Raw genomic sequence first — 25,149 nt, forward strand, 5'->3', positions numbered from 1 at the left:
CCTTCTGTCCCCAGCTTCTCTCATGCACTGAACATTACAGGCTTCCTGCAGACAGCTCTGCCTATGTCGTTAATTCCTTAGTATGTGACAGACCAGCTCCTTTCACAGCCTCCAGAGGAGGATTTTTATCCAGCTCTCTTCTATCACTGATAAGATAGCAGAGAAGCTGCTGGCTTATGTAAATAAAACACACACTGGAGTGTGCATAGAGGAACAGTTCAACACTGAAGAACTTGGCAGCCTTCCAGACACAGGCCGACAAGTCTGACAGGGGAAAGATACATTGATTTATTACAGAGATGGTTATAGTAGAAAGAGCTGCAGCAAGCCAGATCACATTAGAATAGGTTTAGGAACTTGTAGGATGGTAGAAAAAACGTTGTAATTTTTGTTACAGAGTCACTTTAAGGGACAACAACTGAAGCAAGAAGAATATGGAGGCTGATATATTTATTTCCTTTAAAACAATACCAGTTGCCCGCCAGTCTTGCTGATCTATTTGGCTGCAGTAGTATCTGAATAACATCAGAAACAAGCATGCAGATAATCTTGTCAGATCTGACTCACCCTACCGTTAATTACCCCCATTCAAACATTCACTCATTCCAGATCCAGCCAATCCCACCTACCAAATAAACCAATTTATACCGACTTCTCCCATATACTGCTACAAGCTGACTTTGGTTAGTCATGCCGGGCAATGCTGGCCTCAATCCCGTTCACACTAAATCACATACATTCATCCAGCATACCATGCATGTGCGTGTGGGGGGCTGCCATCTCATCAAAAGGCTAGGTATATCAGTTTATAACTAGGGTGATTTGAAATGAGAAAGGTGGTATTACAGTTAAGTTGCCAGTTAAGTGTTGCATCCATAACTTTCTTACTTCCGGCCACTTTTGCTGGAGGTTCTCCTCACCTCTTCAATCCCGATCATTGGACATCACCCATCAGACCCAATAAGTCAGTAATGAGGCTTAGGGTCAGCTGACAAAGCAATTAACACCCCCCCCCCCCCCCCCCGCATACCTACGTGACTGTAGGGGGGAGAGTTTTAGGCTAATTGGGTGTAAGCAGACTGTAATCATTATCTATCAATTGGTGCAGTAGATAAACTCCTTACTTAATTTGAAAATACTGTACACAAGGTATTTCACTAAGCTCATCGCCCGTCTTTAATAACAGCAAACCTAAAAATAAGGATTCTGGCTCATATCCAATTCACTTTTTCTCCTGAGTTTTCTCCTAGGAGATAATTTTTCATCTTGTATTTAAAATAACTTTTCAGGATTTTGGAATTGAAAAAAGGTACCAAAAAGTAGTTGAAAAACTACTATCAAAATTTTGAGTAATTTCTTGCTTGCCACTGATTAAAAATGCACTTTATTTACAAGAAAACTCAGGTGAAAAAGTGAATTGCACATGGGCCTCGGTCTTTAAAGGGAACCAGAGACAATCTAAAGAAAATATTTTATAGATACCTGGGGTTTCCTCCAGCCCCATACGCACGGATCGCTCCCACGCCGCCATCCTCCGCTGCCCGCATCTACGAGAACCTGGTCCCATCACTGACATCATTGGAGCCAGGCTACACAGGAGAAGTGCGCCCTCTACGTATCTCTCCAGCGGCTGCTGGAGAGATACGCAAAGAGCGAACTTCTCCTACGCTAGACTGGTTCCGACTGGCTGAAGTGCGGGGACCCGGTTCTTGTAGCTGTGGGCAGCGGAGGATGGCGGCGTGGGAGCGATCCGTGCACATGTGGCTGGAGGAAGCCCCAGGTATGTATAAAATCTTTTCTTTAGATTGGCTTCAATTCGTCAAGCATTACCGCATTCGGTAATGCTGAAAACAGCTGACTTTACGGAGCACTTAGTAAAATGTTAATTCATCAAAGCAGTTACCGCATGAGAAGCAGACATTCCTGTGCAGAGAGATAAATTACCGACTTGTTAAGTGATTACCTCAACACATGTCAGTAAAATGTCAGCAAATGTTAATTCATCAAGCTCACAGCATTCGATAACATGTGTGGTGTTTATCTCCAGCTCTCCCCTGTCAATAAGGAGCTTGGAATGCCTTCTCCGTGTGTGACAGGACCATAGAAACCTCCCCTGTCCCCTGCAAGTGCTGCTGATAGGTTGGCCAGGCTTCTCGGGTGGAACAGACCCCCCCAGGCAGCCAGGGGGAGAGAAAATAATTAAAGTTATTTTCCAGGCACCCTTCTTTTCTAGGCACCCTTCGGTAGTGTAACCCCTTGAGTACCTGTTTAAATATGCAGGGATGCAAGTGGGAGCTCGTGGCAAAATGACCTAAGCAGGGAATGTGTAATGTTTCTCAGCAGTTCATCTAAGCTGTGGCAAGTAAATAGAAACTTAAGACTAATGAGACAGATTCAGCAAGAGCAGAGGCAGCACAACAAATATAAAAGGCACATGTATAGGGATGTCGGTGCTGCCTCTTTCCTATTGTAATGCCCTCACTGCACGGACCTCTTCGGTAACTTACCGAACATCTATCACATGTGTGAAAATATTGATGAATTAGCACAGTGAAGTGTAAAATACCGAATGCGGTATTTTAAGGACTGGGATTTTGTTATCGAACACCCTTTGATGAATTGAAGCCAATCGTCTCTGGTTCTCTTTAAGTTAAGGAGTGATTTCTATAGTTAAGGTTTCAATCCTTAAAATAATGACAGAATTCTAAAGTTAAACACAGGGACCTATATGTAATTCCCTTTTTCTCTTGTTTTCTCCTTGCCTCCTTACTGCATGTGAGAATAAATACAGAGGTGATAAGTTAAAGAATGGAGTAATAAGACAACACTCTCACTGTGAAAGCTTATCACTACATGTTAAAGTCAATAAGAACGTTAAAAAAAAAAAAAAAAAAAAAAAAAAAGCCAGATACTTACCTAGGGAGAGGGAGGACTCTGGTTACTATAGAGCCTTCCCTCTCCTGTCCCGGTGCCCGTTCCAGTGCTGGCTCCCCCATGGCAGTATTTGATGAAATACTGCGAAGGAAGGCGTCGGAGAGAGGGCGCGTGCGCAGTGTGTTGCTGTCTGTCTTCGGGAGGACTCGGCTCCCGAAGAATTCCGAAGTCCCCCATGGTGGGTGATAGACGGAGAAGCTGCCGTCGCAACAAGGGCACCGGGAGAGGATAGGGAAGGCTCATTAGGACACAGAGCCTTGTCTCTCCTTAGCTAAGTATCTGGTTTGTTTGTTGTTGTTTTTTTTTTTTTATTTACACCAACTCCCATAAGCTTTAATAAGGCAAGCTTCTTTAGGGCCCATTCACACTTGCAAAGGTTACAGCTAGTTTTGAGCAGGTGATTTTACTGCAATTAGCGATTAACACTCTCGCAATCCAGATCGATCGGCGCTTTTTTAAGTACTGTATCGCAATCACTCCAGTATAGCAGTAAAATGCTGCAGGGAACACATTTTGTGATTGCCGTTAAAACACCCGCGATTGCAGCAGTGAGATCACTGCCATAGGATAATATTGCACTACCACTTTAAAACGCGCTAGTGCCTCGGTGATTAGAGGGAATTAACCGCTAATCGCCAAGTGAGATGACTGCACCCTTAGTGAATAAACACTTAAAATACTGATCCATGTGTGGTGATAAGTTTTCACTTGCCTTATTATCACCAGTATGATCTTAGTGAATTGTGGCCAAATTGTTACTGAGGATGCAAAGAAGATTAGCTTGAGCTTGCTTCCATTTTTAGAAATTGCTTTGTGACATAAAAAGGTGACCTGTGCAGCACCTACCTATAGTAATGCACCAGCTTCTATAAAAATCAACCCAGCAGCTCTAGAGGCTGAAATCAAATAATCTTTCACATTGTGCTCACAGACGGAATCTCCTCTTTGCCAAACCCAGCCGCAAGTCACCAGCAACAAGCCTAGAAGTCATCCAGAACAAGGTGTCCACATACTCACTCATGTACTACTCAGCCCTGTGGCAACAGTAATACTGCCTGTCCTTACATAGCAACAGTCTCTTCACGGATATCAAATAAACAAAGTGTCACTGCACTCTGTATGTGTCATGAGAACACGACACAAGAGTTTTTCCTTCTCTGGAGGCAATTGAGTCTTCTGAAAATAAAGTATATTGTTATCCACTTTTTAAATCTATTTTTTTTAACCACTTCAGGACGAAAGCAATTTTCACTTACACCGGCTTGCAAAAGTATTCGGCCCCCTTGAAGTTTTCCACATTTTGTCATATTACTGCCACAAACATGAATCAATTTTATTGGAATTCCACATGAAAGACCAATACAAAGTGGTGTACACATGAGAAGTGGAACGAAAATCATACATGATTCCAAAATTTTTTTACAAATAAATAACTGCAAAGTGGTGTGTGCATAATTATTTGGCCCCCTTTGAACTGAGTACAGTCAGTTGCCTATAGACATTGCCTGATGAGTGCTAATGGCTAAATAGAGTGCACCTGTGTGTAATCTAATGTCAGTACAAATACAGCTGCTATGTGAGGGCCTCGGAGGTTGTCTAAGAGAATATTGGGAACAACAACACCGTGAAGTCCAAAGAACACACAAGACAGGTCAGGGATCAAGTTATTGAGAAATTTAAAGCAGGCTTAGGCTACAAAAAGATTTCCAAAGCCTTGAACATCCCACGGAGCACTGTTCAAGCGATCATTCAGAAATGGAAGGAGTATGGCACAACTGTAAACCTACCAAGACAAGGCCATCCACCTAAACTCACAGGCCGAACAAGGAGAGCGCTGATCAGAAATGCAGTCAAGAGGCCCATGGTGACCCTGGAAGAGCTGCAGAGATCTACAGCTCAGGTGGGAAACTCTGTCCATAGGACAACTATTAGTCATGCACTGTACAAAGTTGGCCTTTATGGAAGAGTGGCAAGAAGAAAGGCATTGTTAACAGAAAGCATAAGATGTCCTGTTTGCAGTTTGCCACAAGCCATGTGGGGGACACATCTGACCAGAGCACCTTCTTCCACATGGTTGCTGAGACCAAAATTGAACTTTTTGGCCAAAATGCAAAACAGTATGTGTGGTGGAAAACAAACATTGCACATCACTCTGAATACACCATCCCCCACTGTCAAATATGGTGGTGGCAGCATCATGCTCTGGGGGTGCATCTCTTCAGCAGGGACAGGGAAGCTGGTCAGAGTTGATGGGAAGATGGATGGAGGCAAATACAGGGCAAACTTGGAAGAAAACCTCTTGGAGACTGCAAACGACTTGAGACTGGGGCGGAGGTTCACCTTCCAGCAGGACAACGACCCTAAACATAAAGCCAGGGCAACAATGGAATGGTTTAAAACAAAACATATCTATGTGTTAGAATGGCCCAGTCAAAGTCCAGATCTAAATCCAATCGAGAATCTGTGGCAAGATCTGAAAACTGCTGTTCACAAACGCTGTCCATCTAATCTGACTGAGCTGGAGCTGTTTAGCAAAGAAGAATGGGCAAGGATTTCAGTCTCTAGATGTGCAAAGCTGGTAGAGACATACCCTAAAAGACTGGCAGCTGTAATTGCAGCAAAAGGTGGTTCTACAAAGTATTGACTCAGGGGGCCGAATAATTACACACACCCCACTTTGCAGTTATTTATTTGTAAAAAAATGTTTGGAATGATGTATGATTTTTAATCCACTTCTCACATGTACACCACCTTGTATTGGTCTTTCACCTGTAATTCCAATAAAATTGATGCATATTTGTGACAAAATGTGGAAAACTTCAAATACTTTTGCAACCCACTGTATGGGCTCGATTCACAAAGCGGTGCTAACCCAGTTAGAGACTTTAGGCATGATAACCATTGCACCACTCTGGTGAAAAGCCAGTTTAGGTGTAATAAGTTTAGGCATGATAAGTTTAGGTGTGATAAGTTTAGGCATGCTAAGTTTAGATAAGTTTAGATCGCTTGCAAAGTCCCGCACGCAAAGCAGCACCATTAAACTTTATACGAATTGCACCAGTCTTTGCTAGCGTAAAACTTTTGATCAGCTGTGCACTGCGGTGCTAACGCAGTTGGCGCTTAAACTTATCACACCTAAACTTATCACACCTAAACTGAGTTTAGGCATGATAAAGGGCTTTTCACCAGGGTGCTAACTGTTAGCACCGCTTTGTGAATCAGGCCCAATCTGTGCTGCTCCCATTCATTCACCAATAACTTTATTACTAATCACACCGAAATGATCTATATATTGTTTTTTTTCAGGACAGATTAGGCTTCTAGTGAGTGATAAATTCTGTTTAGCAAATTACCTTATTTTCTATGCATCTTAAAGGAAAAATAAGGAACAAAATAGAAAAAACACACTATTTTTCCATTTACATCCAATATATCTTTACAATAAACAGTGCTAACTATAAATTAAATCCACCAATGTTATTTGGTTATCCATCCTGGATATTACAACATTTAGATTATGTTCCTAGTACAATGTATGGTGACAATATTATATTTGGAAATTAAGGTCTTTTTTTTGTTTTTTGCTTTCTTATTGTACACTATTTGTGATTACAAGACCTTACAAAAATAATAGTAATATACCCTCATGGACTATATATTTAAAAAGCCATGTTCCTAAGATAACAATATGTTTTTATCTTTTATATTCTGTCACTTTGTTTTCATTTTACAAGTCTTTTATTTTGGCACAGAATATGCAAAAATTTAATTTATTTTGATTCAGTTTGTGACTAAAGAGAATACAAGACAAGTGCCTCAACCCTAAAACTCTCTCAACTCTATTCTACTACTTATCATGGTTAAAAACTGGTACCACACAGTATGTCACTTGTAGTTTTGCTCAAGTTTGATCATAATTTTGAAAATGTACCTTTTATGCAGGATTGAGTTTGTCCCTACCAGGGCCGGTTTTAGGTTTCACTGCACCCTGAGTGAAACCGAATTTTGGTGCCCCCCCCATCCTCTTTGCACGTGTACACACATACGCACGCAAACACACACACACACACACACACACACACAAACACACACACACACACACGCCCATATATAGCACCTACAATTTGCAACGCTCGTTATAGCTGTAGTGCGTCCCTCCCCAAAAAATGCCCTCAGACTCAGTATAGGTAGGTAGGTAGCCAGGTATAGGTGCCCTCAGTATAGGATCTCATGTGTAGGTGCCCTCAGTGTAGGTAGCCAAGCATAGGTAGTATAGTTGCCACAGTAAAGGTAGCTAGTATAGTAGCCCTCAGTATAGGTAGTATAGTTGTCCCAGTATAGGTAGCTAGTATACAGTAGTTGCCTCCAGTGTAAGTAGCATAGTTGTCCCCATATAGGTAGCATAGCTGCCCCCAATTTAGGTAGTATGCCCCAGTGTAGTAGCATAGCTGCCCCCAGTGTAGGTGGTACGCCCCCAGTGTAGGTAGTATGCCCCCAGTCAATCCCCCCCTTCTTCGGCAGTGGGCCGAGCAGAGACTGACTCACCTGACATCCACGCTCCAGCGCCGACGTCACTCTTCTCTCCCTGCCTCCGCTCCATCTGTAGTTAGAGCAGGGCTACAAGAAAATGGCCGCCGATTGTCCGCATTTGTGGACATCGGCGACCATGTTCTTGTAGTCCTGCTCTAATTACAGATAGAGAGGATGTAGGGAGAGACAGCGGGGCGGCAAGGTGCATGCGCCCTTGAGAGCTGGCGCCCTGAGCGACCGCTCCGGTCGATCATATCAAAGGCCGGCCCTGGTCCCTACCCATTTTTATGTGACGTGGGCCCATGCTTTCAGACACACCAAAATGTATTCTACAACTTGCCATGGTTAAAATCATACCACATGTGCTTCATTTAGTAATAGACTGGTGGTGCACTTTCCATGACTACACTTGTCCAGTTTGCATTAAGTGGTTAAAAAAAAATCCTATACAATACAAGTACAATATACAATACAAGTGTCTCTGCGTCCCATGTCCCTGTGTCCGTGCGTTTGTGCTGCTGCGCATGTGCAGCACAGACAGCAGTTGGAACAGGAGGAGGACAGGGCCAGGGGAGGGGCGCCTATGTGCGCCGGCGGACGTGCGAACGTGGATGCACGCGTGCTAGTATGCGACGGTGGTCACAGGAGCGGAAGGGGAGGGGGGTTGTGAAACAGACCTAGAGCCTGTTATATTAACGGGCTTAGGTCTACTAGTGATATATATCTCAATATCTCAACTGCCACATATTAAACTGCCATTCAGGAAGATGCCACTTAATTGGCAGCCATGGCCACAGGATTCTGGCTTTTTCCTATCAATTCACCTTGTTTTCCCCCCTGAAGGTGTGCAGTATGGTCCAATGTAGCCTGGGATGCTGGTGTGGGTCGTGGGGAGTCTGGGACCTAGAGTTTTTTCCCACTGCCACTGCCTGGGTCCGTTGTCTGTGCAGGTACAAGCCTTGTGGAGTCTACCCCTGCTACTCAGGAGGACGAGGCTCCACTGAGGTAGGAAGACACCGCGCTTATCGGGACACCTTTGGCCTTGCTGGATGCCGGCTCCATCCATCCATCCATCCATCCATCGGCTGCTGCTCCACCACAGCAGGGACACCTCTGGTTCAACCCCTCTATGAAGCCAGCCACTAAACCGGAAGGGCCACCGCAGCTGGAGGCCTCTGTGACAGCCACATTATCTTGACCAGCCCTGCTGAATGCTGCCCAGGAGTCGGGACCCACCACAGAAATGAACACTACTGCACCTTCTGAACTGGAACACCTTGGCCAGCACTGCCAGATGTCAGCAATCGGGATGCTCAGCAGTGTCAACCATCACTGCAGGTTTCTTTCATGAAGAACTGGGTCATCACTGCTGAACCTTTGCCTCCCTCTGTCCCCCTCCCCCATGTCTCCTTAGGGATGACAGATGATTGCCAAGTGCGACTGGTGGCGCCGTAGTATGGCAGCCTCGGCTATTGACTTTTGGACATTATACCCCTCCCCCCCCCCCCTCACATCCTTTCAGAACCTGTATGAGCCAAAACCAATCCCGGGTACATACCCCCATTTGTACTTGGCGAAATAAATGATTCCGATTAGGAATAAAAGAAAAGAATAACTACTATACTGTACTTTACTTTTACTTCCTCAGAATAGGTTTTGTATTAAGCAGCGTTTCCCACACTCCCTAACATCAGCTGCTGAAAGATGTATTTTGGCCCGTCGCCCGCTGTAAATATGTACTTTGCATCACTGGAAGCAGATGCAAAGATAACGCTGTCTGCTTTGCATTCTACAGACTGATGTCTTGTGATCGCCACCCACGTGATCAAATGTCTGTGCCCAACCCTCCGTCCTTCTCTACAGCAATCATGATCTATTTGAGAAAAGGTAAAGATTTCTCATGGGAAAGGGGGTATCGGCTACTGATTGGGATGAAATTAATCCTTGGTTTAAGTTCCTTTTTAAGTCCCTCAAGTTATTACTCTCACCCTCTACTTTGAGCTCATGGAGATGTAAAAGAGCCTATTGCAGTGAAAGGGATTTTCCATACTGCCTTTCAAGTACTGTAGTATCCAGCAATGAATAAGGAAGCATGCCTGCTTCCATATATGTTTCACTGAAGCCAGATGTCAGTTCCTAGTGCCTAGGCCAGGCATGCATTCCTAGTGCGCACAAAGTAACAATGACCTGCACACAAAGCCACAATGACCTGCAGTTTCTACACATCGCGGCAGCTCACTGCCGAGGCAAAATATCATCGCACCTTGATTCACTAAACCGTGATAAATCATAGCATGGCCGCACTAGCGTTTTTGCACGCACTATCACAGGCAAGCGCAAATTTTCGCACACAATTGCACATGAAAATTCACAATTGCGCTTGAAAATATGCGATTGTGCACAAAAACGCTAGCGCGGCCATGCTATGAGTTATCACAGTTTAGTGAATCAAGCCCCTTATGAGAATAGATGTAATAAACCCAAATATTAGCAGTTTCCAATCCTTTGGCTCACTATTTTATACCAAGTGTACAAGACCACAATTGTCCCTAAAGCACAGTGTACATATAATGCATACATGCATGATATAGTGTATGTATTGATGATGCTGCCACATAACATCAGTAAACATGCTGTAATGATCAGTGACGTATATGATGATCAGAACAAGCTCTATCAGTTCAGTAGTCAGTATTTCATTCAGAGTGTGATCACACGTGATTACTGTGCACAGTAAATAACACAGGAGTACTCCTAAGTGATAGCCCTTGGCTGTAGGGACTATCACTGGATAGAGTGGACATTCAGGCAATGTCGGTAACAGATCGGTCAGGCAGTGGTACAATATCGTCAGGCAAATACGTAGTCAGTAAACAAGCCGAGGTCGGTAACAGATCAGATGAGTAAAGGTACAGAATCAGAAGGCTTAAATCAGAGAGGAGGTCGGGCCGAGGTCGGCAGCAGATCACATTGGCAAGGTACAGAATCGAGAGGCAGTAAGTAATCAAAGGTTTAGGCAAAGAGTCATACACATAAATAAATATACAATGATATTTTTTTTTAGTCTAAATGTGAATCCCCGGGGTCCTGCGGGATCAAACACACATGGATCTGACTAAGGTCTGAGAGCTTTCACTGCAAAGTTTCAGCAACAGCAGACAATGAGCCACTGATCGCTCAGGCCTTAAATACAAGAGGACATTCAAAAGGTTCCGCCCCGCGGACTACAGCCAATCGGCGGCGAGAGCCAACCCATTGCTGTCAGCTGACCGACAGGTCAGCTGACCCGCCTCCTCAAAGCATAAAGGTCCTGTCACCTGGTGCACGCGTGTGCTGCTCTGCTTTGATGCACCCTGTAGAGACCTGTTCTACCGGAAGGGAATGCCTGAGATGATGCGGCGAGATCCGCGGTGACGTCAGACGTGGGAGCGGCGGCCGCACCACTCCCCGCTGCAGAGGTAACCACATCAATCCTGACACATGCTCCATCACAGCAAATATCTGAACCTGTATATACTGCTGCTGGTGTTATGATATAACCAGGTTTATAACAAGTGACACAAGAACTGATGGCATGACATTGATTAATGACATTATACTCATGCAATCACAGCCTGAATAGGAAGAACTATATAACATAAACAGGCAAGGTGGAGCACAAAACACCATCATGCTCCAATGTGCAGCTTTACGAAACCACTTTCATCTGCCTCTGCTTAATAGTCATATGCAGGGCCGGAATTCTGCAAAGGCCACAAAGGCCAGGGCCTTGGACGCTAAAACAGCAGATTTGGGAGACATAAGAGGCCACCGGTCAAAGTAAATCACTTCTTCTGGTTCGAATTGCTATACACAGCCTGAATTTCAGAGCTCCGTGCATCTTCCTTCCATTCAACATATTCACTCAAATTACTCTTATAGTTCATAGATTTGGTAAAATTGGATTAAAATAAAAGATTGGCTCATTAGTGGCCACTTTAAGTTAACCAATAATTGGCATCATCCTGATTCAGAGCTTCCTGCTTTAACTGATGGTGAACGCGGTACAACATTCTACTGCTACTACTTCCTTTAAACACATTACATACGCTGTCTGTGCACATAAACGTTATGCATGCTTTCTCACACGTAAAGTTTAAAGAGGAACTCCAGTGAAAATAATGTAATAAAAATAATGCTTCATTTTTACAATAATTATGTATAAATGATTTAGTCAGCGTTTGCCCATTGTAAAATCTTTCCTCTCCCTGATTTACATTCTGACATTTATCACATGGTGATATTTGTACTGCTGGCAGGTGATGTCAGTGGAAAGAGATGCTGCTTGCTTTTTTAGCAGATGGAAACAGCTGTAAACAACTGTTATTTCCCACAATGCAACAACATGCAACATCTGCTGATGATCCATTTACGAAAAGGAAAAGATTTCTTATGGGAAAGGGGGTATCAGCTACTGATTAGGATGAAGTTCAATTCTTGGTTATGGTTTCTCTTTAACGTAACATATTGATTACACCCAATTCTGCGAAGACCCATGGAAAGGGGGGGGGGGGGGGGTAGGGGTAACCTAAGCAGCAGTCCCTGCCGTCATTAGCACTATCTGCTATCCTTCTACTGAGCCCTGGAGTGTGTTCGGAAACTCTGACACAAGTTTTCTATGCCAGCTTGCCCCCAACCACGTGTGAGTACTGCCTGTGAAGAGGTCAGTGTAAGATCCACTGGAATTAGTCAAGAACCTCTTAGCACTCCAAATGTGCCTGAAGAACAAATTACTGTAACAGAGAACAGGTGACCGTAAGACTCTCAAAAAGTGCACTTGAGATGGAAATTAAACAGAAAATATACTACAATGACCAATCACGAAGGAAGAAAAGAGCACATGTCAACAATGCCTACAGAACAAGTTGGGACTTCATTCTCTCAGTTGTCTCAGTCCAAAATGATCTGGATCCAGATGTGATTTGTGGCTAGAAGACTGCTCTGCACATTCATCTGGTAAAAACAGCAGCATTAAAAAAAAAAAAAAAAAAAAAAAAAAAAGATGATTTTTATTCTCATCACTAAACAACGTTTAGCTAACGTTTTCCCCCTCTCCATACGGACAGGGGTGCCAGCAGGATGTCAGCTGAAACTATCGCTTAACCACCCTGGCGTTCTATTAGAACGGCCAGGGTGGCGGCGCAGCACTTTTTTTTTTTTTTTTTTTTTTTTTAATCATGCAGCTAGCCTAGCGCTAGCTACATGATAGCCTCTGTGCAGCGGCATCCCCCCACCCCTTCCGATCCGGATCAGTGAATAATGGCGCACAGTGCCTATGCATAAAAATGGCGCCGCATTAAAAAAAGATACTCTTATCGCTATTTATCGTTAGTACTGCATAATGGCGCACAGGGGAGAAAAGAAGAAAAACGGCACACACTAACATTATTTATCAATAGTGGCACATACTAACGTTATTTATCAATAGTGCCGTTCATTTGCCAAACAGCAGACGTTATTGCCCACAGTAACGTTATTTATCAATAGCGCCCTACATAAGCCAAACTGCAGAAGTTATTTAACTGCAAAATGGTGAATGGATTTAATGTATCACTGTCAAGGTTCGGGTTAGGCACCACTGGGGGGGTCTTAGGGTTAGGCACCACCAGGAGGGGGGGGGGGTCTTAGGGCTAGGCACCACCAGGGGGGGGGTCTTAGGGTTATGCACCACCAGGAGGGGTGTTTGTCGGGATTACAGCAAGAGCACAAATCCGTTTGAACATACTCCGCAGAGTATTAGAGGTGGGAACTCCAGGAACAGGTACTGTGACCACCCTGCTATATGCGGATAAATTGGTATCCATTGCGCTGAGGTATCTTAGACATACAGGTTACTGAACATCAACTGAAACAAAAACGCCTGGAAAACCGCTCTGATGTAGCGTTTTTCAGAGCGGTTTGAGCCTTTCCTATACTTTACATTGAGGCAGAAATGCATCTGCAAACCGCAAAAATGCTGCAGGAGCCACGTTTACGTTTTGCTAAAATCCTCAAACCGCTGATGTGCACCATCCCATTGAGATACATTAGCCAAGCGTTTTCAAAGGCGGCAGCGGTTTTGAAAACGCTACCAAAAACGCTTGGTGTGCACCAGTCCTGAGAGAGTTTCCTCACTTCTGGTTTGCTTTGCAAAGCGCTCCCTTTTTCTGACCTTTGCAGATATCTGGAGATATGTAAACTAGAGTTTTGATAACGCATTCGTCACCCTCATCATCACGGAAATGTTGCAGGGGATGAGTTCTTTACCTGCATACCTTTTCACAGGAAAGTCTCCCTCTTTCCCATCTTGTATAGTTGACAGGTATGCTGTACCTCGTGCCATCATCTGCCTTCATCTTTCCACCACAGGAGTATATGCTGCTCAGTCCAGCTACAACAGCTCCACATGACTGCTCCGGCCTAATGATCAGACTGTCTATCCCTTCTACTCACAGCAAACCCTCTGCCTACTTAACTGCACTGTCCGTGGCAAAGAGCCATCATTGGGGTCCAAAGGTAACATGCATAGCTGAGATTAGTGTAGGTGCCACTCCTCTGCCAGCTTACTTGCATCAGCATTTCTCCAAAACATCACATTTATCAAGGACGTGTGGCCCATATCTAACAACAAGCGTACAAGTGTTTGCATTGGCAGTTGTGTCAATGTTGTAGAAAAACGTCCTTTACGCCTCTTCACGTTCTGTCCTGTCCTGCTACCACCAGTCATTGGAACAGCACAAATTCTGAAAGTAAACACAAGGTGAGAGTGATATGGAGGCTGTCATATTTCTTTTTAAACAATGCCAGTTGCCTGGCAGCCCTGCTGATCTATTTGGCTGCAGTAGTGTCTGAATCACACCAGAAACATGCATGCAGCTAATCTTGTCAGATCTGACAATGATGTCAGAAACACCTGATATGCTGCATGCTTGCGCAGGGTCTATGGCTGAAAGTATTAGAGGCAGAGGATCAGCAGGATAGCCAGGCAACTAGTACTGCTTAAAGGGAAATAAACATGGCAGCCTCCATATCACTTTTACTTCGGGTTCACTTTAAAGAGACTCTGTAATGAAAAAAAGTTCCCCTGGGGGGTACTCACCTCAGTAGGGGGAAGCCTCTGGACCCTATCGAGGCTTCCCCCGGTCTCCTCTGTCACACGGTGGTCTCAATGCAGCCCACTGAATGCACAGCCGACAATATGTCAGGCTGTGCAATATTTACCTTTCCCTGTTCCAGCGGGGGCGCTGTTGCGACTCTGCGCTCGGAAATAGCCGATCTCAGTCAGGTCTGCTGCGCAGGTGCAGGAGACTTGCGCTTGCACAGTAGAGCAGACCCGACTGAGATTGGCTATTTCTGCCTTCCGCTGCGTTGGGGCCGGGAAGGTAAATATTTACATGGCCGCTGTTCAGTGGGCTGCTGCGAGACCACCGTGGGACACAGGAGGAAGCCTTGATAGAACCCAGAGGCTTCCCCCTCCCGAGGCGAGTACCCCCCCAGGAGAATTTTTTTTACTTTACAGATCCTCTTTAAAGAACACAACATTTTCCATGGTCGTAAAGTAGAAGTGTTATTTCTACTGAATGGTCAATCCAATGAATCTTCAAGTTCAAGGCGTTTTCCTTTAGGCCTTGTACACACTTTCACACTGCTGTGCTGATTTCAGCAAGAGTATTTATGTGCCATAGGCAAGGACATAAGATGTGCATAGACAGCACTGTCTGTTGTGCTCACTTATACGCTGCGCAATGGTACGTTACGATAACACACAACGCTGCACACATCCTTTGTATGCAGTGCAGGACTTTCCCATTCAGTCGTATTAAACTGAGAGCAAGGGCTGGTGCACACTACAATAGCTTTTCTAAGCACTTTGTGATTTTAAAAGCTCTTGCTAATGTTATCCTATGTGTGTGTCCACACTGGAGCAATGTGATTTTGTAAAAATCCCTCATAGCATTGTATTAGCAAGAGCTTTTAAAATATCCAGTGTTTAAAAAGCTCTTGTATGGCTTGTTCACACTAAGAGCAATTTAGCTCTTTTTTTTTTTTTAAGTGCTGGTGATTTAAAGAAAAAAACCCTTAAAAAGGAGAACTGTAGTGTAGGTATATGGAGGCTGCCATATTGATTTCCTTTTGAACAATACCAGTTGCCTGGCAGTCCTCTAATACTTTTAGCCCTAGACCCTGGCCTGAACAAGCATGCAGCAGATCAGGTGTTTGACATTTTTGACAGATCTGACAAGATTAGCTGCATGCTTGTTTCTGGTGTGATTCACACTACTGCAGGCAAATCGCTCAGCAGGACTGCCAGGCAACTGGTATTGCTTAAAAGTAAATCAATATGGCAGCCTCCATATCCCTCTCACTACAGTTCTCCTTTAAAGCGCCAGTGCAATGGTCGCTTATTTGAGAGTGTTCTCACATAAGCTATCCGCTTTCTATTGAATCGCAAACGTGGCTCCTGCATCATTTTCTGAGCGTTATGTGTTCAATAGAAAGTATAGGGAAATCACAAAGCGCTTGAAAAAATGCTTTTAATTGCAACTTCCCAAGCGCTTTAATGAATACATACATTGTATTTATTCATTTCCGGGTCAAAGAATTCACTTCCTGACAGATGTCAGGTAGGGAAAAATGAATCGCTGCGCAAAAGGGCTTAAAAAAAACAAAACACTTTTCTACACGAAAAGCACAGGGAAAAGTGCTTTGAAAAGCGCTCACCAAGATGCCAGCGCTTGCAATAGCGCTGGCAATTTGTAATGGGAACAAGGCCGTAGTGTGCACCAGCCCCAACACAGATGCTGTGTGCTTCTGTAACAGGCCTAGCCATCTGCTATGCAGAGCAACACAAATGTGTGCACAAGCTCTTAGGCAGGGGCCACACTTGCTCTAAATCCACATAATCGCAGGTCAGTGGGAGCAATGCTTTTTTCCCCACACACAGAGTGATTCCCCATTGCCGACAGTCAGTTGCTCTCAGCTGGCTGTCAGCCAACAACTTCCGAATAAAAAGGTTGACGTTTTTTCTGCTAACTCACATGTGACCTCTGCCTGAGAGTGGAAATCAAGTTAACATTCCCAAAAGGAAGGGCAGTTCCCACTCCACAGCTGTTACCAGAACAGGTGCCACATTGCACGTTATAACCAATATTGCTAGTGGGCACACTGCCACTTTTCTGGTGACATCAACACTGTGCACAGAAAAGGGTTAATTCACAGGACTGCTAGCCAGCTCTGCAGTCACATCAACAGTCAATTATCAGAAAGATTCCGTTTCTTGACAATCTTTTTTTTTCTAATACAAGGGAGGCTTAAATGGATTTTGTGTACCCACAGTTGCCATATAAGGTTAATAACTAATAATTTCAGAGCAGGAAGTAGCCCGTTGTAAATATGGACTTCTGTTTATCTTGTTTGTTGTGGCAGCATGTTAATTGAAAGAAAAACTCCTTTAGTTTACCACCCTTGTAATAAGGATTACAAGAATATTAAGACATAAAAAGGGTGTGGTGTTTGAAAATGGAATGTTGCCAAAAGTGCTCGCGTTTCTCAGCTACATCCCTGACTTGTGTGTGACTTTCAGCTGGCCAGATAAAGGGCATGCACTGACTGTTAGCAGTAGAACGCCTGGAAAGCGCACAAGCATCTGAGGACCTGTCAGAGCCGCTGGCAGCAGCCCTGGAACACTCGCACACCGTGTACACTCAGCTACTATAGCACATGGCTGCATCCAAATCTCCAGCAGCCTGTTAATGTGTAACTCTTGTACTATGGAACTCTCACACTTAACTCCTGAAACAGACAACTACAGCTTTTCGAAGCACAATTACTATGTAGATGGCTCTGATCAGCAATAAATCATTGCACTGTGATCTCTAAATATCACATTATTATACAGGGGAGGGCAGGGTTAGTGTTAGGCAGATAGGCTAGTGTTAGGCAAAAGAGAGGAGAGGTTAGTGTTAGGCAAAAGAGAGGAGAGGTTAGTGTTAGGCAGAGGAGAGGAGAGGTTAGTGTTAGGCAGAGGAGAGGAGAGGTTAGTGTTAGGCAGAGGAGAGGAGAGGTTAGTGTTAGGCAGAGGAGAGGAGAGGTTAGTGTTAGGCAGAGGAGAGGAGAGGTTAGTGTTAGGCAGAGGAGAGGAGAGGTTAGTGTTAGACAGAGAAGAGGTTAGTGTTAGACAGAGGAAATCCGTGTTAGGCAGATAAGAGGGTGAGGTTAATGTTAGGCAGGGGGGAAGAGGAGGCTAGTGTTAGGCAGAGGAGAGGTTAGTGTTAGGCAGAGGAGAGGAGAGGTTAGTGTTAGGCAGAGGAGAGAAGAGGTTAGTGTTAGGCAGAGGAGAGAAGAGGTTAGTGTTATGCAGAGTGGAGGAGGTAGGTTAATGTTGGGCAAAGGGGGAAGATAGTGTTAGGCACATGATTGGGGAGATAAGTGTAAGGCATGAGAGAGGGGGCCTTTAGAAGCCGTGCATGCTCATAGCGGCCTTGGCAATGGCATCCATAAATTACAAATGTCACGCTGCGCAGTTAGACTGCGTAGTGCAGCACTAGCTGTCATCACACTGCCACCAAAAGTACCAGCTTGAGCTTCATTGTTCTGCCTTTTTGCCGTGTAACAAATTACTATTACAGCATGGGTATCAACAAGCTTGCATTTCTCAAAGACAGAACCCACCAGCTATTGTCTGTCTCTGTAAAAACAATGATCACCCGATGCAGCTCTCTTGTGACCTCTGTGACTCCTATTCCTGAAGCACGAGTCAGACAGCACGCCAGAGACATTAAACACCGCTGCCTCCCTGCTACACTGCGCATTCAATGTTCCATCGGAAAGCCTTGTCATTTCCTCCTATCCTTGCCCTGTGTATGATTCACTAGAGACATGTCAAGCCATGGAGTGGAGCCAAACTCTGGAATAAATATGTCTCTACAGGGCACCATTATTACATAATGAGGTCACACCGCCACTAATAACAGTGCAGAAAATGTAATTCAGTACTATGTGGAGACAGAGAGATATGACTTTTTCAATTAAAGCCTGGTGCACACACATATCCAATTTTGATTGGCCAATCACTGATGGATATTACCAGCTACATGTAGTATAAGGGTCAACAGATTGTATGGGTAACGTTTTGGCCTCATAGGGCCAGTGCACACCAAAAAGCACTGGCGATTTTTCAAGATGATTCTAGGCATGTGCCTAGCGATTTTTTTTTTATCTATACCTAGCGATTTTTGGAATGTTTTTGTGTAGCATTTTTTTATTTATTTTTTTAGATACAGTACAGCTGCTAGTGTACTGGTTTTGACACAAAAACACTTGGAAAATTGCGCTGATTTTGTGCTTTCCAGAGCGATTTTCCACTTTCCTATACTTAACCCTCCTGGCGGTTTGTCAAAATCCGCCAGGGGGGCAGCAAATACGTTTAAAAAAAAAATTTTCTTCATGTAGCGAGACGAGGTCTCGCTACATGATAGCCGCTGCTCAGCGGCATCCCCCCAACCCCTCCGATCGCCGCCGTTCAAAGAACGGGATCTCCTGGAGGGCTTCCCCCGTCGCCATGACGTCAAAGGGGACTCCGATCCACCCCACGGCACTGATTGGCCAGGCAGCACACGGGGTCTGGGGGGGGGGGGGGCGGCTGCGGCGACGCGTATAGTGGCGGATCGGCGGGTAGTGGCGGCGATCGGGCACTGCACGCAGCTAGCAAAGTGCTAGCTGCGTGCAGCAAAAAAAAAAAAAAACAATTATGCAAATCGGCCCAGCGGGGCCTGAGCGGTGCCTCCCGGCGGCATAGCCCGTGCTCAGCACGGGCTTACCGCCAGGGAGGTTAATATGGAGACTGTATCGCCTCAGAAATCAGCAGAAATGCTGCAGGACCTGCATTTGAGAAAAATCACTTCGCTCTGGTGTGATCCATCCCAGTCAAATACATTAGCCAAGCACTTTTTAAAATCGCTCAGAAGCGATCTTGAAGTCCACCAGGCCGAACTACACAGAAGTGGTAAAATCGGCCAATCCAAATTGGATGTGTGTGCCAGGCTAACTTTTTCTCCTAAGTTTTCTCCTAGAATGTGTTCTTGTAATTAATTTTTTTAATTCTTTTCAAGTGAAAAAGTACTATCAAAATTATTTTGAGTATTTTCTTGCTGAGGCTTTGTTTACAGCAAATCCAGTGGCTGTATAGTGTAATGGTTAAGGGCTCTGCCTCTGACACAGGAGACCAGGGTTCGAACCTTGGCTTTTGTTCAGTAAGCCAGCACCTATTCAACAGGAAACCTTAGGCAAGTCTCCATAACACTGCTACTGCATGCTAGTGGCTGCAGCTCTGGGTCTGCTAGGAGAAAAGCGCTATGTAAGTTCTTTTTTGCGATCATGTGCACAATTTTTTTTTCTGCTCCCGGTGCTTACCTGCATGCTATGATTTTGTGTAAAGCGCTTTTTCAAAGCGTTTTGCAGAGGGATTTCTTTTTTCCCTTCCTGAATCAAGTCAGGAAGGGAACTCTTTGACCAGGAAAAGAATAAACAATGTATTTATTCTTAAAAGCGCAAATGCAATCGCTTCATACAGCGATTTGAGCGTTCTGCCCTTTTCTTATACCTTCCATTGTTGAAAAATCCCCCACCGAAAACGGTACAGGCAGCACTTTGGTCAGTAAAGCAGACACATTGCGCTGATATGAACTGCCCCATAAGGAATCATTGCACAAGCGCTTTTAAGGCGATTTTGAAAATCGCCTGCGCTGAAAAAAAAACGGCAAAAACACCCTAGGTGGTGGTGGTTTAAACTGCATTTTACTAATTGTAAAAATATCACCTAGCAGAAAACTGAGGAGTAAAGTGCCCCATGGCCCAGAGTGTGCAGAATCAAGTGTCTCCTGTACCCATCCCTGGCCTCCAGCTCTGTCCTCTCCATACTTCCTTCTACCAGCCTGATTTCCCAGCAATGCAGGCGGGTTTCTGTATTTGCTGTGTAGGTGTTGAGTTTCGTTATGAAAATGTGGGAAAATCCCCGATTTACAGGGAAATAAAAGCGAGGAGGAAACAGACTTTGCTTTCACTTGATCGGCTGGAGCTCGGCGGAGCAGCAGAGAGCAGAGCAGCAGCAGCCCGGCCAGAAGCAGCGGAGAGCAGAGCAGCAGCAGCCCGGCCAGAAGCAGCGGAGAGCAGAGCAGCAGCAGCCCGGCCAGAAGCAGCGGAGAGCAGAGCAGCAGCAGCCCGGCCAGAAGCAGCGGAGAGCAGAGCAGCAGCAGCCCGGCCAGAAGCAGCGGAGAGCAGAGCAGCAGCAGCCCGGCCAGAAGCAGCGGAGAGCAGAGCAGCAGCAGCCCGGCCAGAAGCAGCGGAGAGCAGAGCAGCACCGCGCTAGGGAAAAACGCCGACCACAAGCGCTGAGGAAGCGTCTATCCTGCGCTGCACTGGAGTGACAGAGGAGAGTCTGTGCAAGATTCCGTATAGAGCGCTGGGAATGAGAAGAACCATTCCAGGACCACAGGTTCCAGGAGAGACCAGGACCGCTGGGAGAGAGGTGGAGACGGTCCCGCACAGCACAGAGCGCAGGTGACCGCAGTGCAAGGGGGAGTGTTGGGGACAATCCCGCAGGAGACGGGGGGGGGGGGGGGGGGAGAGTTGAGGACAGTCCCGCAGGAGACCGCAGGGCCGGGGAGATGGGGACAGTCCTGCAGCTGACCGCAGTGGCGGGGAAAGATATGGGGACAGTCCCGCAGGAGACCGCAGGGGGGGGGGGGGGAAGAGAGAGAGTTAGGACCAGTCCCGCAGGAGACCGCAGGGCCGGGGAGATGGGGACAGTCCTGCAGCTGACCGCAGTGGCGGGGAAAGATATGGGGAGACAGTCCCGCAGGAGACCGCAGGGGGGGGGGGGGGAGAGAGAGAGAGTTGGGGACAGTCCCGCAGGAGACCGCAGGGCCGGGGAGATGGGGACAGTCCTGCAGCTGACCGCAGTGGTGGGGGAAGATGGGGACAGTCCCGCAGGAGACCGCCTGCTGACCGCAGTGCAGGGGGGAGAGTTGGGGACAGTCCCGCGGGGGGGGGGGGGGACAGTCCCGCAGGAGACCGCCAGCTGACCGCAGTCATGGTGGTGGTGGGGGGGGAAGATGGGGACAGTCCCGCACAGCGCTGGCATCCAGGTGCGCAAGAGAGGAGCGCAGGTTTGAGTACCGCACAGAGCGCTGTAGAGGAACCGAGGCTGGAGAAGTGCAGCAGAACTCCTGCTATAGGAAATACAGAGGATGATTAGTAGCACGCAGGACGCTGGAGGTCCAGTACACCGGGCTCCGGAGGAGAACGCCTTCCCAGCGCCCGCTACCGCAGAGAGGAGCGTCCGTCCACCGCCCGCAACCGCAGAGAGGAGCGTCCGTCCAGCGCCCGTTGCCGCTCAGAGCAAACAGAAGCGTCCAGCGCGGGTTTGAGCGCCGCATACATCGCTGTGGAGGAGGCAGTCTGCAGGTAGGAGCTGTGCAGGAGGACACCGCCTGCTAATCGTTACAGGTGCCTGGCATCCGCGCGGGACCTCCTGTCTACTCCAAAGTCCCCCCTGGCACCGTCCATGCCCACAGCGCTGCTTACCATTTACCATTGTCTGGAAGGAGGTTTCATGAGTCGGTGAGTTGCAGTCATGTTGATGCGTTGCTGAGAAGCTGCCCCCTTCTTGCAGGGTCCATGTTACTGCAGGGAGTCCCGGTGGTCTGGCAGTGCTGCTGAGCTGCACTGACTCTGCTCACATGCCATGAGCGAATGGCTTCATCAGACACTCAGCCTGACCCTCCTATGGGCTTTTCTAGTCCTTGGGAACTTCCGTTTGCTCGCAGTACTTTCAGTTTCAGGCATTGGAATGAATGGTGGCTGCCAGAGCAGGGCTCGCTGGCTGGCTGGGCGCGGGGGACGCTGCTCTTAACCCCTTGTGCACTGTGACAGATGATCCCACCTGTTGTGTGGTCAGTGTAGAGTAGCAGTCACTTGTCCCAGCATGCTGGCCTTTCACCCCCCTCAGTCTGGCTGTCTTGTGTTGGGAGCTGACACATCATCGCTGCACTGTGGACCCAAGCAGGACTGCCCCTAAATAATTCATTGGTTGGTGCTAAAGAGCAAACCACACAAGGCTATACAGTATTTGCCAAGGCTTTGCAAGCTTGTCCTTGGAAATGATGCCTCTGAAGATGTCCTTAGTTTTATTGTTAAAACCATATACCACATCACAGACAGGCTAAATGACAACTGTAGTTAGAAGAATATGGAGGCTGCCATACTTTTTTCCTTTTAAGCAATACCAGTTGCCTGGCAGCCCTGCTGATCCTCTGCCTCTAATACTTTTACCCTCAGACCCTAAACAAGCATGCATCAGATCAGGTGTTTCTGACATTATTATTAGATTAGTTGCATGCTGGTGTTATGCAGACACTACTGCAGCCAAATAGACCAGCAGGGCTGCCAGGCAACTGATATTGTTTAAAAGGAAACAAATATGGCAGCCTCCATATTCTTCTAACTTCAGTTGCCCCTTATTAAATCACTTTGAATTGCATAGGGACTTTTGGTGAGAGAAGAGCAAAGTAGGACTGAATTACTAAATATCTATAGGCTGTAAAATACAGGTGATCCCAAATACCTGTCCAGCGATTGGTAAAATAAAACCGTTGCAGCATTTTTAGGCCTCCTTTCCACGAACTGTTGAGCTGTGTACTCAGCAAGCAGTTACCAGGCAGAAGTAAGCAGTTATCATGCAGCAATAAGCAGTTACCAGGCAGAAGTAAGCAGTTATCATGCAGCAATAAGCAGTTACCAGGCAGCAGTGAGCAGTTGAGAGTGCAGTCTATGCACTGTCCGATGTCGTGCGTGTCGGCCTCCTGCATGCGTTCCGAAACGCGGCTGGAAACACGTGCAGTGTGAACGGGGCCTAACTGCAGCTGGTCTTTGGGAAAGAGCATGCTGTCTTCTGCACAAACTGCACTTGAACCGCAACACAAATGCAGCACAACTGTAGTGTAGTGTTCATTTCTGCACTGCCGTTCATTTACACAGTGCTTTGTGTACAAAAGCCCTTGCCTTTCACCAACCCTCATTATCATCTGTTGCTCGCCAAGTTGTTTGCACGCGTACACATGCCTGATCATCGTCCAACAGTCTAAAGTCAGAGGATAATCAGGCTGCAGGTTGGTCCATGTGTACATCGCTTTATACATTAAGCCACAGACCCTGGACAAGCATGCAGCAGATCAGGTGCTTCTGACATTGTTGTAAGATAAGATAAGATTAGCTGCATGCTTGTTTCTGGTGTGATTCAGACAGTACTGCAACCAAATAGACTAACAGGACAGCCAGAAAAACTGGTATTGTTTAAAAGGAAATAAATATGGCAGCCTACACATTCTTCTCACTTCATTTGTCCTTTAGGGCCCTTCTCCACGAGCAGTTGATAGGCAGTGAAAAGACTCTCAAACTCTCTTAACTGCTCGCTGCTGCCTGGTAACTGCTCGCTGCTGCCTGGTAACTGCTCGCTGCTGCCGGGTAACTGCTCGCTGCTGCCGGGTAACTGCTCGCTGCTGCCGGGTAACTGCTCGCTGCTGCCGGGTAACTGCTCACTGCTGCCGGGTAACTGCTCACTGCTGCTTTGTAACTGCCCACTGAGTGCTTAGTTCAGCCACCTGTACCTGTAGGGGCCTGATTAGCGCCAGCAATTTGCAAAATCGCCCTTAAAACGCTTGTACAATGATTCCCTATGAGAGAGTTTACATCTGAGTGGTTTGTGTCCAATCCGCTCAGCAAAGCGTTGCCTGTACCATTTTTAGGGCAATTTTGTTACAATGGCTCACAAAATCGTTTTGTGCGGCGATTGTGTTCGCGCTTTGATGAATAAATACATGGTATTTATTCATTTCCAGGTCAAAGACCTGGAAAAACAAATTGATCTGCAAAAGTGCTTTGAAAAGCGCTTTACACAAAGTGCCAGGAGGAGAAAAAAAAAGACATGAACAAAGCCTTAGGCTGGTTTCACAGTGGGACGTTACAGGCACACGTTAGAGCAGCCTGTAACGCACTCCACCGCACAGCAATGAAAAATCAATGGGCTGTTCAGTGCCCACATTTCGTTACTTAGTAACGCTGTGCCATAACAGAACGTACTGCATGCAGTACTTTATAAGTTAGACTGTTTGCACATGTGCTGTAATGTTGGGGAGGAGCGGAGAGCGGCCAGGCACATGGCTAATTAATATTCACTGCACTCAGTGACGTGCAGTGTTTACTTCCAGGAGCGGCTGCTCTGTGCGGCGATTGGCCGGGCGGGACTACGTGATGCCGCATGCGTCCAAGAGTGCGCATCACGGACGCCAGAGTGAGCTGCACAACGCGGCTCACTCTGACGTCCACATCAGAGAGATCCAGGCGTTGCGTTAGTGGCACGTTATGCGACCATAACGTCCCCTAAAACGCAACGTCCCACTGTGAAACCAGCCTAAAAGTCCATTTAAAGGCAGCAACAAAAAGGCAAACAGCGTAGCTAATGAGTATAAAATTATGCTGTATTTTAATAAGGCTCAGATTTTGCCGTGACTGGTTAGCACACTGCATGATTCTTGTTTGCCCCAATTTGTTTTTCATGAGGAACAAACGTTTCAGTTTTGTGCTAAACACAGCTTACTAGTTCACAACTGC

At 46.2% G+C, this 25,149-nt stretch overlaps 1 protein-coding gene across 3 annotated transcripts in view; it reads right to left on the minus strand.

Moving 5' to 3' along the window:
* LOC137517798 (uncharacterized) overlaps positions 1-22,474 on the minus strand; it is a 114,078-nt gene extending 91,604 nt beyond the window's left edge. For 2 of the 3 annotated variants that reach the window (XM_068234846.1, XM_068234845.1), the window contains exon 1: positions 22,066-22,474. In XM_068234846.1, the coding sequence (XP_068090947.1) occupies positions 22,066-22,075 (10 nt within the window). In that variant the 5' untranslated portion in view covers positions 22,076-22,474. The remainder of the gene's footprint in view (positions 1-22,065) is intronic. The other variant, XM_068234844.1, reaches the window with a different exon arrangement.
* Between the last annotated feature and the right edge of the window lie 2,675 nt (positions 22,475-25,149).

Source organism: Hyperolius riggenbachi, chromosome 5 (assembly GCF_040937935.1).
Source record: "Hyperolius riggenbachi isolate aHypRig1 chromosome 5, aHypRig1.pri, whole genome shotgun sequence".
Lineage (NCBI taxonomy): Eukaryota > Metazoa > Chordata > Amphibia > Anura > Hyperoliidae > Hyperolius > Hyperolius riggenbachi.